An 18,905-nucleotide genomic window follows, 5' to 3' on the forward strand; every position below is an offset into this window, starting at 1 on the left:
CTGGTGGCAAAGTGGTCCCTATCATCATTGGCTTATCACTGTGATAGGTCTTAATATGAGAAAAAAAAAAGTTTTTAAACATTTTAAATGCTTTTAAAGATAATTTCATTTTAAAACCAGAGTGTACCCCACCCTCGCCCGCAGCTGGAATAAGAAGAAAAAAGGGTAGGCAGTATTGCTAATCAATACAGGAATAAATGAGCATTTTTAAAAATTATTTATATGTATTTATAAATATATTTTAATAATTACATTTTTTTCACCAATATTGTACCGTTTTTTTAATGATTTGTTGGCGCGCAATACCGCAATACCAATACCTTCGCAGCCCACCAGTTGCCCACGGCCCACAGTTTGGGAACCACTAGTATATTGTGCAACATGGACCCACCAGAGACGGGCTGGGGCTAGCTGGTTAGCATGCTAACTTCGGTAGAAGAAAAGACGTGACGGAGAAAAGAGTTAACATTGATGTTGGCAAGTAAAGGAATAAAGTTTGATGCTGACCTCACAATGTTTCTTATAGACTGGTACCTAAACAGCTGTTAATGCTAACGTTAGCTATGTAGCAATAGCAAAACTTACAAACAGCTCCTTTAGTGTTAACATTGGTCACGGCAAATTAGTTAATATTTTTTGAATACCAGAAGGTGAGGCTGTTTGTTGGCAGAAGGGCATGTTCAGAGTCAAAGTTGATAATTTGTTTCTACCAAGAACTCATTTCAGTTCTCTTCTGGCGATCCGTCCTTTTGCTGAGTTCTGCTTTCATGTTCCTTCTCAGCATGAGACTTTAATCAGTGGGAACTCAGTGGGACACGGTGCATCTTCCTCAAAGCACTTCTCCCTACTGGTTTCCTCTCATAACCAAAAAAAAAAAGAAAAAAGGTTTAAATCAATAACACAATTAAGTGGAAGATGGAAGGTTGTTCTAAAGCTCTTTTTCTTCTTTTTTTTTTACCAACATGCTGCATGTCACATGGCTGCCCATGCCTTGGAGATTTGACTTTCCCTGCTGTGTTCTTAAAATGTTGTGTACAAGTTGTGTCTCATCCTGCTTGGAATGACCGCAGGAGGCCCGGCTCTATAATTACACTGGGTTCTGAGCGTTACAGGCAGGCCAGCTGTAGTGATGCCCTGGTTATGCTCATTACTGTTGGCTGCTGCTTTAGTTCGTATGATACGCCTACATATTTAATTAAGTGTGGCTAAGTAATTCAAACATTCCCTCTGATGTCACTTTGTAGAAGATTTATAAATTCCATATTTTACATATTCCTATTTATTTAGATACATATATGAATATATACTTATTTATGAATATGTTTATACATTTTTCCTCAAGCTGTTTTCTTGGTCTGTTTGTACTTAATAGTGTTTGTGTCTGAAAATAAGACCGCCAATTTCTTTTTACCACACATTTTTAATTTACATTCACACAGGCTGTCAAATAGAAAAAGTAGCATTCAATTATTCAGACTCCCCTCATCAATCTGCACTTAATACCCCATAAAAACAGAATTTAAAAATTTTTTTTGCAAATTGAAACTGAAATCTACATTGATATAATTATTAAGACACTTGAAACTTGAAATTTAGCTCAGGTTCCTCCCATTTCTCCTGATCACCTTTGAGATGTTTCTACACCTCGATTGGAGTCTATAATACAGATGTTTCCAGCAGAAATATTTTTCGTAGCCTTCCCCCTCGACACGGTCCTGACTCCGAGCTCGGCACCTCACGACTTGGGTGGTTCTGGCTCAGGAGGTTGAGCAAGATAGTTTAACTTAGTTTATGATAGAATAGTTTTTCTTTTTTAGTAAAGTTTCTGTTTTCACTTGGTCGTTATGGGGTGTTGAGTGTAGATTGATGAGGGAAAACATAAGAAAATGTGAAAAAACTGAAGAGGTGTGAATACTGTCCGTATGCACGCGGATCCATTCATCTTTTTCAGAACCTAAGAAAACTCAGAAGTTAGAAAGCTGGCACTGAAAAGAACTTTATCTCTACAGACACTCTGCTGCGAAACTAAAATGTGCTGCTGCTTCAACTAACTTTCTACTCTTACTTTGAGTTTTCTGTTTTTTTCTACTTAATTCAAATTAAAGTGTAGTCCAATTTATGTAATGAGTTTCCATCTCAAAGCTCACTGCACCTTCATGATTTGACAAGGTGTGAAGAGCGTACACCACTAGCTCAGTTTGACGGGGGAAACGTCAATCTAATACATCACAAAAGCAGAGGGTTTTTCAGCAGCAGATACAGGTTGGTGTTGAAGAAGTTACAGCATTTTGTTATGAAGGGAATGTTCAAAGTTGCCATAAGATAAATTCATTGTAATGAAAATGAATTATTCAAAATTTCCCATAATTCATAATTCAGTTCATGTTCACTTTGGCGTTGTAATGGTTTAAGAGTCTCTTCATGATCTAAGAAGGTCATCCCAAAATGTAAGTTACACACCATAATGGAGAGTTAATGAGGTGTAATTATTAAGAGGTGCTCATGGTGGTGGCTGCTGTAAATTAGTGTGACTAGACAGAATAATAATCCTGATTATGATCAGGTTTTTGGAGTTTGTGCGTGTAAACATCAGGATTCATGGATGAGGCGCATCAATAGTATGTACGTGTACTGTCACACAGATGTAATGATAATTCCCTGAGTGCAGTTCTTGTGGACTTTATCAAAGAGCGTTGGCGGCTGCCAGATGTAAAGAATAAGGTGATCTTCCGATGCCTTTACTGTGCTGCCATGTACTGTAGCTCTGACATGACTTCTGAGTGGCTCAACTTATCTTGTTGTAAGCACAAACAGGAAGTAATTAACCTCAGAGCAAATAAAATAAATGCCGCATTTCCTTTTATGTAGTACTTAGTACTTACGCCAAGGTCTCTCACACTGTGCTGCAGAAGCTTTAGTGTTGTCCCTCAATTGTAAGTCGCTTTGGAAAAAAAGCACCTGCCGAATGAGTAAATGTAAATGTGTTTATACGTATCAATAAAATTGATCTGCCAAACGACGGAGTGTGTTAAAGGGCATTAAAAGCCCATACCAGTTATTTTGCTTGTTCAGGCCAAATAACTACCATCCACTTACACTTTTTTGTTAGTGCCAGTCATGTCATTATTTTAACTTTTCTTTCTGAATTCTCTGAACTTTCAAAATAAAATGTTCGGGTTCTACACCCACCTTAAAATTCAGTGCTTTGCCTGACAAAACAAACTCACAATAATCATGAACAATCTTTTAAAACATAAAACATAGGCCAGACTGTTGCAACAAAACACAAACCATGAAGCGTTTCGATCCTGGGTCTGAAAAACAATATGGCCGTTTACACATTCATACAAGTTCATTCTGACTGTTTGCCAGATAATGCCGACCAACGCAGGTCACGGCTCATTGCAGTCCAACATCCAGAATAGGATATCAACACACCGTGGGAGGTATCACACATTAAGTGTGTGCAGGGATCATTTTACTGTTAATGACTAGTCGTCAAAGGCTGCAACACAAGGCAAGGCTTTTTGTGGAGAAGCCACAAAAAGAAGAAGTCGTCAGGGAGTTTCAATACAGATCACAACATCTGAGAGGAAACATTTTTGTGTGTATGTATCAAACAGTTAAGGTTTCTATAGTTTCAGTCGACAGCAGCTTCAAAATGCTACTGAAAGAAGCTTAATTCACTCTTATAGTAAGTTTAACAAACTTACGATGTACGACCAAATGGAAATCTATAGATCATTTATAACAGGTACATATAGCTTTGTAGTTTCTGATATAAGTGCCTAGTTTATTTGCAGTAAATAGTCAATCTGTTAATTACACCGGGGCTTCAGCATTATCCGTACCCTTGAACCCAGAGTAGGAAAAAGCAGCTCTTCTCCTCCTTCCCAAGATGTTCTCCTGTGAGAAACTACTCCAGGAGCACGTGGTATGTCTCCAGTCTGCACTGGCTAACTCAAAGGAAGAAGTAGCCAGAGGTTTATTATGGTGAAAGTAAATTAACTTGGTCATCAGACAGGGTACCATCAGGCCCCTTCAGCTACCGGCCACTTCTTCCATTTAATTTTTGAGCCTCTTAAATAAAAAAAATTTAAAAAAGTGTCCAACACAGCAGGATTCAGGTGAGCGCTGAAATCATTCTGCTGTGAACACATAGTCCACCACCATCTGTGCTCTCTCTCTCTCTCTCTCTCTCTCTCTCTCTCTCTCTCTCTCTCTCTCTCTCTCTCTCTCTCTCTCTCTCTCTCTCTCTCTGCTCACCTCAGCACCATTTCGTTCTCAGTATACTCTGGCTCAAACTGATATGGTGCAACAGTCCCTCCACAGAAAGTGTGATTGTCTTCTCCTTAACATATCGCTGCCTGACCTTTTCCTTTCAAAGTGTTATGACTTTGCAGAGTTACTTCTTTGCTAACGCCGGTTTGTTTACTAAGAAATATGCAGACTCTCAATTTCTGATCAACCAATGAGAGTGAACGTAGAAGGGGTGGTGCATTTATGTGCTATCATGCAGCTAAAACTTACTTAGCTTACTTCCTCATTAAGAAATCTGTATCAGGACTTCAGCCCCGCCCACTACGCTTCTTGCCCCAGGTGGACAGGTGAAAGAGCAGAGAGTATCACGATGGTTCGAGGAGGAAACATCGGAGAGACTCAGCCACATGTTTGAGCCTCAGTCAGACCCAGACTCGGATCAGAAGTCTGTCTGTTGAGACCAGAATCAGAGACTAGCAGACGTATCAATACAGTTAGCGTAGTTAGCATCTTTTATCTGTGTATGCTGTTTGGTAGCTTGTAACTAGCAGTGGCTGACACAGTGTGAGTGGCTGTGCTAATACTAACTCTCCCTCTCTCCCTCTCTCTCTCTCTCTCTCTCTCTCTCTCTCTCTCTCTCTGTGTGTGTGTGCTGACGAGGTTTCAGGTTTATTTATTTTTCATCAGAGGGAAGTCTTTAACACAATTACATTTTTACAAAAACCAGTGTTGATGTGTGTTTCATTATGAGGCGTTAGCTGTGTTGGGTAAGTCTGTGTGAGTTGATGAAAAGAACCGAAATGAATGAGCCCCTGTAAAGTGGGAAAAACCCATTTAAAAATTACAGTGCCACATTAATTGTGAAATGGCTTTAAGCAGACAGGATTTACTGGGCCGATGCACTGCGATACCTCTGGAATGGTCCGTTAACATTCAAACCCAGAATACTGGAGTGCATGTAATGTCAGTGTGGATGTTTGATAGTTATTAAGATAAAAACCAACGTGGAAAAACCTTCAATGTAGGCTTATCCGTCAAAGACAGATATAAAGGGTTTCCAGATGCTTCATTCAGTATATTGGATCAACCAGAGCACAGATGAAACACAGCCAGTCATAACATAGACACAAACAAACCCCTGACCTCGACCATATTGTAAAGCGTGTCTCCTGCCAGCTGGAGAATGTGTGAGTACAGACTCATGGTAGATGTCCTCACAGACGCCGGGGCTAAATCCGGGCTTACACTCACAAAACAAAGCATCATTCCCACTTACGTAACCCGGGTTCTGAACATGACGACATGTGCAACCTGTCATGTAGTTTAACTTTCTCTGTTTTAACAAGCAATGTTTAACATGTTCTGTTTTTAAATTTTCTAATTTTCTCTTCCTGTCTGTTTCTTCTCCAGTCCGAACTGCCCTAATAGCTATCATCGGATTCATGCCAACAAAAGGAGAAGGAGCGATAGGATCTCTTGATTATACCCCAGAGGAGAGGAGGGCCCTTGCCAAAAAGTAAGATTTGGTAGATGAAAATCTTTCCAATGTTTACTCTCTGCAGAGCGTGTGTGTTGTGCATGCAGTGTTGTGGATAGAGAATGATAATGAGGGAAATGTGTGTAGCCATGTGGAACAGCGTGTATCATATAGATAATATGATCTTGCCAGTGGGACGAACAAACACGCAGGTAGATGATGATATCGGTGCCGGCGTCACGTCGCATGACGCCGGTTCAGTGGCATCGACACCGTACGAGCATGTGAACGTAATCAGCACCTGAGCCCCCGGAGGACACGGCTCCTGCTAATAACTGCCTAATCACAAAGGGAAAGGAGCCCGCCCAAGCCGGTCCTGCTAATGCAAGATGACAAATTCATTATCGCCAAAATATCCGGTCCCTGGAGGGAGCATGAATGGGCACATTGCTCTTCTTTTCACACTGCTTCCCCCCCCCCAAGAGAAAATGGTACAAAGCCAGAGAGGGATAAAATCCAGCTAAAGTCGCTCTTCTATTAGCAGATGAGGCGGGGTCTTGATCAGCCGGCTGTTTCATTAGCACATGGAGATGAGATCGACACTAAGACGCACTTTGCTATAAATACGTGGCTGCTTATCTCCCTGATGGAAACCCTTCTTTTTTTTCAATCCAAGGTTGAGGCAGCACTTCTCTTTTGTGTGTGTGTGTGTGTGTGTGTGTGTGTGTGTGTGTGTGTGTGTGTGTGTGTGTGTGTGTGCAGCCTGTTGCAGTGGCTCCTGCTTGTTTTGTTATTTTTCTAACTTTTTAGGTTTCTAGTGTCTTCATACTTTTTATAGTTTTTTCTCTGTAACTTATTTAAGCTGTGCCATCTCCAGGGTTAGGGGTTAGTGAAAAGACACCATGGAGTTACTTCTTTCATTCAGCTACCTTTTTTTTTTTTTGAATGCTATCAATCAGCCGCGCTACCGCTGTACAGAAACTCCAGCATTGCCGCCAGAACAACAGACACCCGCACAGAAATCAAGGGGGACGCACAGAGGATGTAGAAGGAGGAACGAAGTGTCAAGCAAACAGAGATGGGTCTCTGGTGGAGGAGAGCGAATCTCCCTCCTGTCATCGTCGGCAACATCAGGTCACTGAGCAATAAGATGGACAAGCTCGCGGCCCTAGCAAGGAATCAATCAGTCACTGTGTGTGTTTCATCCCTCGGAGAGACTGTATCTGAAAACTGGTTCCAGTACAGCGGTGCCCCTAATGCTCCGATTGATGGATCCTTCATGGCCCAACCTATCCCAAGATTCATTGTGCGGCGGTAATGAAAATAACAAGTCAGGAGCGAGAGGAGCGGAGCTTTGTGTCGCGACAGTAAAGGCGGACACGGCTGGTGACGCAAAGTGAAAATCCTCCCTAGGCCAGACCATTTGGCTTCGGCCTTCGCGGTCGACAGTGGCGTTTTACTTCTTTACTTCCTCTTCCTTCCTAACGACGTGCTGTATAATAAAAAAGCAATTTCTCTGCGAGGATCAATAAAGTTTTTCTGATCCTGATCTCCGGTTTCTGTGCCCCGGGTGACGGTGAGAGCTGTCAGTCGGCGAAGGCACGGCAGGTTTTCAGAGTTTGTCAAGTTCACGACTGACAAGTGAACTGCCACCAGAGTTGGCTAGCTTGAGATGTGGCGGGACTAACGCGGAGGTGTGGTCTGGTGGATGTGGACACTTGGTAAAAGATCATTTTCAGTTAACGGTTACTGCTACAAATGAGGTAATTTAGTTCAACAAATCCAACGTTTTTTAACATCACATAACATCACATCAGAATAACAAAAATAAATATGTATTTTACAGAAAGAGAATATGAAGGAATACACTGATATAGTATTCTCTAATAGTTTTTGTACATCCCCACCCTCAAAGTATATTTCCCATAATCCCCAAATGGTGTCTCCACCACCCGTCAGTTGAATTATGTAAAGTTGCAATGTGTTTTTTTGGGTACAGTAGTTCGGTGCAGTAATCATTTCCCTCTATCTCCTGGAGAAGGGTGCCAACATTTTCTGTTGCTTCAAGCTGTGTAAATGATTGTCTAGCCATAGACTTATGTGACTCGCCTGTGGTGGGCCGGGGGGGGGCAGCTGTCACAGCATGCATTAATATTTGACAACTCAACTCAAGGGGCAGTTTTTATTTTTATTTTTTTCAAGGAGGCCTTCGGATCGAGCGTTTTGGAAACTCCTCATGCCATACTTTATATATTTAACATTCTGCATGTTTGTTCTGTGAAACGGGATCTTACAACTTATAACAAGTATAAAATAGTAGCTGTGTGAATATACGTTTGCACATTTTTGATTGGCCTCTGCATTGTGCTGCAGCAAACTTTATCTGAGGTCCAACTTTTTACTTGACAGCCCTACATCTATTTTTTTTTTTTTCTTGAAAAGACCTCTTGTTTTGGGAGCCACACTATTCTGAGAGTGGTCTATATGTAATGGATATGGCTTCAAGTCTGACTCCGAGGACAAAATTGTTCCAAATGGCGACTCTCGAAGGCCCCGGGGGAAAAGCCCGCTATCACAACCTCCTCCTGGCTGCATCCTACTGCCGCCCCAATTTCTCTCCAAGAGAATGTATCATTGTAATCCTGACTGGAGCAATCATACAAGAGTACACACTTTAAGACACACAAAAAGCGACGGACGCAGTGAAGACCCTGACTACGCTTAGATCTCCCCACGCGATTGTTGGATTGTCTTTTTGGAAAGTTACCAAAGAGACAAATTTTCCCACTCTGCTGTTTCCACTTGGGGGGGGGGGCAGTGAGGGAGGCCACACACACACAGATACATCTGTCACAAAGTTATTTATTTAACTCAAATGAACAAACACACTGCGTCACAATACCGACGCGTTAAAACTTAATGATTCACGAACCAATGATTGACACAACATCGTTAAACTCGCTGCTGTCCTCTCAGCATGTGTCCCAGATTTTACAAGCCAAATCACCAGCTTTGGCGTCTCTCCGTGCTGAGATGTGTTTTCCTCAACGATCAGCGCTTGTTGCCTAAAAGGCTTCTAACGGTCGTCCATCAAACAACCACGGAGCCTGTCTGCGTGGCGTCCGCTTTAGGAGACGTAAACTGCCTGTTAAAGCTGTCATAGTCCAGTGGCGTGATGACTGGAGGCATAAGAGAACATTTGCCGTGCCTTGTGAAACGCCGGATGCCTAATAAGCCCTGCTTCTTCCCCATCTACATCTTAACTTCACTTGAATAGGATCCAATTCCCATTTTTTGCTCCGGAGGTAGACTGTGATTTGGATCGTTTAATACCATGATGTATCCAAATCTATCCATGCCACCTTTAACCTGAGGAGCTGTACAGTCCTCTTTGCAGCTCTTACATCAGTCCATTAGCCGCTGCAAGAGACGATTAGATTCTATAAGACAAATCCGCAGAAACCTCTTTTATTTGATGCATTATTTTTATATTTTTTCCACATCACTGCACTAAGCAGCTGCGTTGATCCTTCTCTTAGCAATATGGCACTGAACCTCACCTCCAGGACTGACATGAGGCCTAAAGGTGCGTGCAAAGGTCTGACCTCCAAGCAAGGACCTGCCACGGGTGGTGAAGACGCTCTAACAGCTAATGACATAAACGCACTCATGGGCAGCTCAGTCTAAAAATCTTTCAGACGTCATAATCATGGTGCAACATTACCACTGACCGAGCACCGGATGACGGGACTTTTCTTTTTTTTTCTTTGGCAGATAACTTAGTGAGTCATCCTCTGCGTAGGCCGTTTACTTTGTGGGATTTGACATTTAAATGCATTTAAACGCCTGAGTTCTTTGTCTGGTTTCTCTTTCTTTGTTCGTATCAACCACGGCACACTCTACAACGTCAGCCAGCAAATCTAAACTGGGGCTCTGTATCAAACACACTGTTGACTGGATGCCCAGTTCACTGCTCCAAAATAATTGTGTATGTGTGTTCATTCATGTTCACACTGCCACAGTCAAGATATTTTGGGAAATCAACTCTCCTTCAAGGGGCTGGTTGAGGAGCAGGACTTGATTTTAGGGTTAAAGTTAGTTGGGTTTAGATTAAGGCGTAAGTTTAACCAATTATTAATGTGATTAAACACGTTTTATTTACCAGAGTAATGAGGTAAATGGATCTGGTGTTCTCTTGACGTCTTTTTCAGCCGTTGGAGAAACCATCACAATCAAGAGTTTTGTGTTATGAGTGGGGACGTCATCATCCTACGTAGCTAGTTAGCTACTTAACTATGTTGACTATACTGACAGTGTTGTTGTCACTTGACAGAGATAACAGCTTTTAAATTATATAACTATTTAATCGGTGCATCAGGTTAACGTCTCCTAGCAGGTGCTACCTAGACTGGTTGTAAACTCTTTAGGAAGTTTCCTAGGAAGCGAAAACAGAGGCAACTGGTAAAATTACTGCCCAAATTATGTGGTGATGCCGGGTTATTTTTCTAACGTTCACAAAACAACATATACTAGCGGCAAGCCAGTGACAGGAAGTGACAGGCTCGTACTACGCGGTAAATGCTATTGGAAAGCCAAAAAGTTGGAAGAAAGATCCTTAAGCTACAGTTGCTAATACCAAGAGCAAATCTCTGTGTGAACTTTCAGTCAGACACAGACACAAGAATTTGAAATAATTTATGAAAGTTTAAAGTTTTTTTGGAAAGTCTCAGGAACTTCTACCTGCTCAGGTCTGTACTTATTCTGCTGGAGGCACCTTTCCCAAATCTCTACAACAGAGATGGTGAGAGAAAAGTTAATGTGGCCCAAGAGGAGAATAAAACCTAGGTTGAAAAACAGTAGAATCTTGAAGCACGTGGTTGTGATATTGTGTGTTTAAAATAAGGCTTTGCGGTTAATGCAATATAGTGGAATAAGACGTGTAGCTGGAATCACAATCCCACTTCATTGCATCCACGTAGCGTGATGTATTTTAGTGAAAAATATCGATGCTCTCAGAACGTCAAAGCGTAGGATGAGAGGTGCCTTTGCAGCAGCATGACCTCACCATGTACCGCCTGTTCTCCGGCAGGTCCCTGGACTTCTGCTGCGAGGCGTGTGGCTGCTCCATGCGCTCCGCCCTCCTGGCCCTGACCCCCAACAGTCATCCCAGCGCCGAGGACCACAAGGCCAAAGAACTGGCTCAGCAAATCAACTTCAAGGTAAAAAAAAAACAAAAAACGCTTGCAATTACAATAACTTCCTCTGTCTTGTTGACTTTTACTTAAATTATATGCGTAACTATGTGAATAAAATCTGCAGTTGGGGGGATGAGTTGCATTGACAGTAGCTTAACGATCACATTGAAACAGGCAAAGTGATAAGAAATAAATAGTGACTGAAGATAGTATTTACTGTCTGTCCTGCTTGGACTCTAACATTTTTTACTTTATGGTAACAACCAGTCACATCTGTTTCTCTTGAGCCCACAGTCCAGTATATTATTATTGTTATTATCATTGTTTAATGTTGTCTGGGGAATGCACAGTGTGGACGAGGAGTTGTACGCAGTTGTCTGTGTGTTGATGCAGGCGGAGTCCAGTTTATCCAGACAGGCGAGCGAGAGCGGAGGAGCAGAGAGCAAACCCTCCACACTCACCCAGGGAGACTCCTCCACGTCTGCCAGCCAGGAAGAAGCTGACTGGCCCCAGGCCGAACAGGTAGGTGTTGTACTGTTCTGGGGTTAAACAGGACGGCACATACCCTGCCTACGGCCAAACCACCACCTACAGAAGAGGCTGTCCCTCTGGTTTTTATATGTTTGTAGCTTATCAACCTCAAATGATGTAAAAACAAAAAATGACTTGCAATAATATCATAAATGATTTGTTTTGTTGTTCTCACATGTTTTACTATCTACAATTTCAGTTCATTTTATCATGCTAAAGCAATTACCTTGCATATTCTAGAAATATGACACTAACCACTTAGTCACCTTAGTTATAATTATATATTTTTGTCAAGGTGATATTGTTTTTTAAAATGCAGCTGGGAGCCGCTGAGTTTACCTCCTGAATTATTCACTCTGCTGGATTTATTTAAATCATTGCTGCAGCCCACTCCACTAGCTGTTGCTAGTAGGGATCGAAATAAAAAATAAAATCTGAGGAAATCAGGAAGTCAGTCTAAAAACTTTAGCAATTTTGGTTTGTTAACATCATTATCATATAATTTCTATCAATTATGAGAGTATTTTATTCACCAAGGTAATAAAGACTGTTGGTAAAAACCTCAGCTTGTGCAGCAAATGAAATATCAAATCGAGACATCATCACATTAATACAAATATCCAACACCACCATAAAACGGTCCTGTTCATTCGTTCGCAGCATTGCCAGTAATGTCTTTATACAACCAGAGATATTAAAGAGATATAGAAGTATAGAAGTAGTATAGAAAAATATTTGACAACAAATTTTATATCATCTGATCGTATAAATCTTCAAATTGCCCAATTTACATCGTGTTTTTCCAACCTCCATTGATTTAACTTCTCACCTTGCTGCAGGGATGTACAGTGTCCTCCCGGGTGTGTGTGTGTGTGTGTGTGTGTGTGTGTGTGTGTGTGTGTGTGTGTGTGTGTGTGTGTGTCAGTACACTGTGACATCACATTTGGGTGTGGTGCCGCACGCTGCCTTTCAGTCTGGTTTGAAGTTACTCTTCAAGTTGAATTTCAGGCGTGTGAAGCAACGTGCAGCTGTTGTTCCTGATAAAGTTTGTGAATAGAATTCAGTTCTTCTCCTTGTCTTCCCGTTCTCCTCCGTAATGTTGCAGGAGGATAAAGATGCAGTCAGTTCACATGCTTCTTCCACAGGGGGCGGGGGAACAAAACGGTTAAGGTTTGGGAATAGCCGATGTTGTGAGGCATATTGAGAGTTTCCATTCGCCCCGCTCAGCCTCCTTCACCTGATGTTTGGCATAATTAAAAGACAGACGTGTCTGTAGCATTCTGCATTTTGTTTTTCAATCCATTTAAGCTCCTAAACATTGGACAGAGCCGTGGGTGCTCCAGGTCTCCACAGTGTACAATCAAAAGGATTATGTGCTGCCTGCCTGTAGTCAATTACCCATCTTTCACATTGTTCCTTTTAATTGGTGGCATGCTTCATCACCTGCTGACGGCCCACTGAGCTCCCAAATCATTTTGAATTCGTATGGAAGGAAGTGATTCTGCATGCTGACTGTGCAGCAGCGCCCTGCCAGCTGTGTTTGTTGTTAGTGTGTGAAATCAAGCAGCCAGACATCAGCGCTCTCTCTTAACATCATTGTGAATGTGTCACGGGAGCTCGAAAGCTTGTGTTTCCACAGCCTCTTTCCACCACTTCTGATGATGTGGGCAAAGCTCTGGTCGCCTGAGAGGATTGATTTTGGCGCTAGTCGCCACCCACAGAATCGCAGCCACGGTCTGAAGGAGCGGAGCAGAGGCTGAACTGAGATTGGCGTGTTTGAGTTCGGGAAAAAACGAAGAGGGCTCACCGTCTATCGCTGCAAGTTGGAGAGAAAAGACTTAGAATTTGTCCAGAATGAGACAGGCCGCCCCACGGTATCCAACACTGCCATGCTGCTGTACCAAGGGATGTAAGAATACTGCCTGTTTCTCCAGGATCCCTCCAGCCATTATCTAATTGGGTGAAATTTCAGTTTTCTATACAAAAAGCTGAGGCACAGCTTGTTAGTCATTCTCCTCACAGCCTCCCGTCCACCACAGAGGACTCAGTCTGTCTGCACTGGTCACTTTAAATGGACGTGAGCGTTGCAATTTTCTCTCTAACTAACTCTAATACTATAGCAGTTTTTAATTGTGCTGATCCGGGAAGTTCATGAATTACACATCATTTCTGTGAAGGGACAGAAAAGGAGAAAAATGCCTTGCACTGATTCTTCAGTGCTTTCAGAAAGTATTCAGACCCCCTTCACTTTTTTCACATGTTGTTACGTTGCACATTTTTGCTAAAAAATAACGATAATCATGAAAAACTGAAATATGACATTGACATAAGTATTCAGACACTTTCAATTTTGAGACATTTCTACACCTTTGTTGGAGTCCACCTGTAGTGGAGCAGGTCGTCCGTGGGTTTGGTTCCTCCTGGCTCCTCCTCCACATGTCGAAGCGTCCTCGGGCAAAATACTGAACCCCAAACTGCCCCCGATGTCAGTGTATGTGAATGTGTGTGTGAATGGGTGAATGTGGCGTGTGTTATAAAGCCTTTTGATTGGTTGATAAGACTAGAAAATTGCTATATAAGTGAGGTCCATTTACCATTTTCCATGAGGAGGAGGGAACTGCCTGCAGAGCTCAGAGACTGAGGGGAAGGAGACAGAAAAGAGGCCTCCATCGTTCTTAAATTGAGTCTCATAAATGATTAACCATAAACTTTGGATTTATAATTCATAATTAGAATTAACAAAATAAATGGAAACTCTAGTGAAATGATTAGTGTTTAAATTTAGTTATAATTATATCACACCCAGTAATGAAGATATCTGAAGTACTGTGTTCGCAGAGGATGTTGTTGCGACTTTTCCGAGCTGGTCAGCCGGTTCGGGCTTTGCGTCTCTCGCTCGGAGAGTCGTCAGTGTTCAGAAATGAAAGGGAATCGATCGTCTTCTGCCTCTGTTGAAACTCGGTGACTTGTATTACAAATGAACTGCTTACAACAGCTGATGAGTACATTATCTCGCACAATAAAACTGTGGCCAGGTTTAATGTAAGGAAACAGGGTGTGTTGGTGTTTGTCCTTCGTTCTGCCTCGGCGCAGCAGAGAAGGAAAGAAGTTAGTTGATAAGACGACGTCATGCGTCGCTGCCTTACACTGACTGTGACTGTTCAGGCAGGAAGTTGATTAGCTGAGGATTATGGAAAACTTGAGTCCATGTGGAGCCATTTGAAAACCCCTTCAAGTTCATTTACAGCCACATAGCACACATCTAAATGAGCTGCAAGAATGTAATTACACTTGTACACGGAAGCTGTCAGCAAATTAACTCTAAACTGTACTAGAAATACAGCTGCTGAAGAACAGATGCTGTGTTTCTGAACAGTTTCCAGTGGATATCAGAGGTGCAACATCGCCATGACTGAGCTGTAGCGCCACCCGAAAGCAGCACAGTCAGATCCACTGGACAGTGTAGTTGACTAATTGTTTCACCTTCTAAATGCGGGTTCTGTCTCACTGATACTCTCACTGCCGTCCTCCTCCACAGCCAGAGGCGTCTCCCGCCGCTGAGGTATCCCCGCCCCACACGACCCCCGGCACCGGCCGGCCTCTCAGTCCCCGGCAGCGTCGCACCCAGCAGCACAGCCACCAGGCTCAGAGAGACAGCAGAGAAGCGGCCAATAGGCCGGCCTTCGCCGCGCCCCCCCGTCAGCCTCAGGAGGAAAGCCACGCGGGCTCCGCCGTCCTCATCGTGGTGCTCACTCTGGCTCTGGCTGCGCTCATCTTCCGCAGGATCTACCTGGCTCAAGAGTACAAGTTTGACTACGAGCTGTGACCACACACCAGGCCTCCCCTCCCTCCCTCCCTCCCTCCTTCCCTCCCTCCCTCCTTCCTTCCCTCCCTCTCCTCACCCCCGAGTCAGCCCTTCCTGCCACCACCCCAAACGAACTATGACCAACTGATGTGGAAGCAGAACCGAGGCAGTGGCTGACGCACGCTTTCTGGTGTACTGCTCGTCAGCGGAGAGGCTTCGGTCTCCACCGAGGAGGAACTTTCATTCCTGCAGGGGAGGCGCTCCACTCACCACAACACCTCCAGGGTGTCTTTTAATCAATGTGAATTTTACTCTCCAGCGTGTCATGCATTTTTAAGAATGGGAAGCTTTGTTGTTTGTGATCAGCTCAGCAGCCGCACACACCACATCCCCCCTTCCATGTAATTGTCTATCCTCGGGCTGCTGCTTATTCCCATTATTTAATTAAAATTATAATACAACATGTCAGCAACATGGAATTATGGGGGATTTTATGTATGTCCTTTTTATGTTCTTAGGCACAGAGCTCCGTTTAACAGTGCAAGTGAAACAACCAGTGGAAAAAACATAGAGGAGCAGTGACTATTTTAGTTCATGCAGATGCAGTAGGTCCTTTGTGTCTCTCACATTGTAAACGGTCACATCATGTTGTAGCTGATGCGATGTGGCAGCGCTGTGTATTATAAGAATAATGCACGAAGGGAAGGAGGCAGTAATCGATGAGGCTTGTTGATCCGATGTCTCCCACATAAACAGACAGAAAGCTGGTCTACAGCAGACCAGTCTGTCGTGTGTGGCTGCAGGTTTTATTAATATTTAAGGAACTGAAGAAGGTTTTCGATAAAGCAGCTGTACATAACAGATACTGTAAGAATCTGTCATTAACCGATCAGTGCAGGCTGATTTACCAACGTTTGCGTGTAACTCCATATTCTGTGACCACTGTCATGTGTGCCTGCAGTCGAGCTGTTGCAGGGATGTTATCACACTTTCTATAAGCGAGCAGCCGAACGTGCCTCAAAGTCACAGTTTCTGACACAGTCTGTCAGAAACTGTGACCCTGTAGTATCTGAATAAAATCAATAAAACATGTTGCATCCAAATGCAACTGTCTCTCACCTTTTTATAAAAGCTGACAACAACAAAACAAACTGTCGAGAGTCAACAGAAGACGGGTCACTAGTTTTTCAGCATGAGAAAATGTGAGAAAAATACAGAGCGACAAGTTATTGTCAGGTGGGTCACCTCTCTCTCTCCGCCTTTTTAGAGAATGAATCACATTAACATCACTTGATTAGAAACAGCCACTTGTAAAAGTGTGACTGTTTCCTTGCAACAGCAGCTCCTGCGGTCACACGTTAAAGGGGAACACTTCTGTTTGTACACATCAAAGTGTGTGTATGTGTTTCCGACGGGGGTGAAGGGTCCAGAGGGATGTGTGAAGTCTGATAAGTGTCCTCAAGTGATGTCACATGAGTCAGCGTGGGTTTGGAGCTGAAGACTACAGGTTTGAAAAAATGATAATAATAATAATAATAATAATAATCTGCATGTGTGTTGGAACTACATTAGCTAGCATAACCATAGACTGTAAATAAAGATGGACGTAGCCTCCATGACGTCACACACAGGTTTCTGAAGAGCAGTTTTGAAGCTCAGAGTGAGCTGCTCCATCGTCGCCATCTTGGCAGTTTTTTGACTCCGCCCCCTAACTCCCAGCGAATCCAAAAATGAGCAAAGAGATGGGGCGTGTGTGTGACTTGGAAGAATGCCAGCTTGTGACAAGCATGCGCTTACGCACCTGTCACTCAAAGAGGCCACGCCCTCAATTATGCATAACTATAAGTCTTTATGAAATGTAAACAGGTGAGTTATATAAACAGGTGTCATGAAGGGGGAAATTAGCTTTAGAAAACAAAACAGTTTTTTGTAACAGGCTGTAAACGCATTTATTTCTGCTGTAAAGTTGGATTTTTTAACATGGGAGTCTGTGGGGATTGACTGGCTGTTGGAGCCAGACTCTAGTGGCCATTACAGGAACTGCAGTTTTTGGTACCGGTCGCCCGATGTTGCATTATGGGTGATGTAGGTGCCAGATTTTGATGAGGAAGACAGAAGGAAGACGCTGTCTCTAGTTCTGCTGCATAGATTTCGATCCATAGTAAGTCACACAGTGTTACAGGAGTGTACGGCTGCTTGCGTTTTTTAACATGGTCACAGAATATGTTGCAACACCTGCTATAATCTCATGACACTTTCATTTTCGAAGGTGATTTAAATGCATCTGGTTGGGCTTATTAATTAAATTTTTCACTCAAAATTTGAAGCATTATCACATAATTCATCAGTTTGTTCTTATTGACAAAATCACTAAATTGCCAAGCGTTTGCTTCAAAACGCCAACCACCTAATTTGTGCTGAATTTCAGCGAAAGAAAAAGTACCAATCTGCCACTAAAACAGAGAACACAGAGTAATAATTAAAGGGTGGCTGTTTGCCTCACTTACTGAAGTATAGCATGAGCTGCTTTGAACTGTTGTTGCCATATCGACATTTACCGATCATTTTAGGGATTATTATGTGCACCGGTAAACATGGTCTATGTTTTCTCTCACATCCTCAAACAGTTTTTACTCATCTTTATCTGAATCAGGAAGTCATGTCTTTCTGTGGACAGTGTAATTCCATTCATTTGTATCTTTCCTCCCTCCCTGCCTCTCTCCCTGTCTCCCCTGCTGTTTCATGGTATTCACACCACATCCCTGTGCATTAATCTCATTTGGCTTGCACTCTCTGAAGCTGTATGCAAACAGTCATCCCCCCCGTGCTTGTATAAATAGACCCAAACACTGTCTAACATTTACCTTCTTTGATATACTTTGAGTAGGGGTTTATCACTCTGATGAGACTCAGCGGAACTGGGAAGCAATTTAAATTCATTCTGATGGCTTTTGGACACGTACGGCAACTTAGCAGCATACAAATAGCCGAAGGTAGTCGTAGCAGTCTACCTGTTGAGTGGAACAAATCTATATTGGTAGTTTTTTCTCTCTTATTCGGGCAACATCTTATACCTGCATGTGTCCAGGTTTCACTTGAAGGCAGCAGAGATTCTCTGTGAATATTCATGTTCTTCAAATATTCATATTCTCCGAATCTCTCTGTATCTGCCTCTTCAGTTATTGTGCCCAAGGTTGGTATACTGGTGTATAAACAAAATAAATGACTTGAATGAAAGAATGTGATTGCCATGTCTCAGGTTGTATAATCCCTTACTACACCTACAGGGAATCTGCATTATTGCTGTTCGCGATTAATAACCCTGATGATTGATTGGGTAATTGTAGGTGCTAATGTGTTCAAAGAAATAAAGGAAACATCCACCTATGTAGTGATTATGGCCGAATTCAGAGGCAAGAGTGTAGATTATTAGATAGTTGATGTTTGGAGGAGCTATTTGTAAGTTTTGCTATTGCTACATAGCTAACGTTAGCATTAACAGCTGTTTACATAGCAGTCTAGAAGAAGCGTTGTGAGTTCAGCATCAAACATTATTCCTTTACTCACCAACACCTGTCTCCACAGGTGGAAATTATCTCCAGTGTTAGCTCTTGTCTCTATCGCGTCTTTTTCTTCT

General features: G+C 42.7%; 1 protein-coding gene across 2 annotated transcripts in view; it reads left to right on the top strand.

Moving 5' to 3' along the window:
• The window catches only part of ube2j1 (ubiquitin-conjugating enzyme E2, J1), a 40,856-nt gene extending 22,343 nt beyond the window's left edge, over positions 1–18,513 (top strand). For both annotated transcript variants that reach the window (XM_056405467.1, XM_056405466.1), the window contains exons 5-8: positions 5,671–5,776; positions 10,827–10,956; positions 11,326–11,454; positions 15,002–18,513. In XM_056405467.1, coding sequence (XP_056261442.1) covers positions 5,671–5,776; positions 10,827–10,956; positions 11,326–11,454; positions 15,002–15,289 — 653 coding nt within the window. In that variant the 3' untranslated portion in view covers positions 15,290–18,513. The remainder of the gene's footprint in view (positions 1–5,670; positions 5,777–10,826; positions 10,957–11,325; positions 11,455–15,001) is intronic.
• Positions 18,514–18,905: the final 392 nt, after the last annotated feature.

Source organism: Seriola aureovittata, chromosome 19 (assembly GCF_021018895.1).
Source record: "Seriola aureovittata isolate HTS-2021-v1 ecotype China chromosome 19, ASM2101889v1, whole genome shotgun sequence".
NCBI classification, from domain to species: Eukaryota; Metazoa; Chordata; class Actinopteri; order Carangiformes; family Carangidae; genus Seriola; species Seriola aureovittata.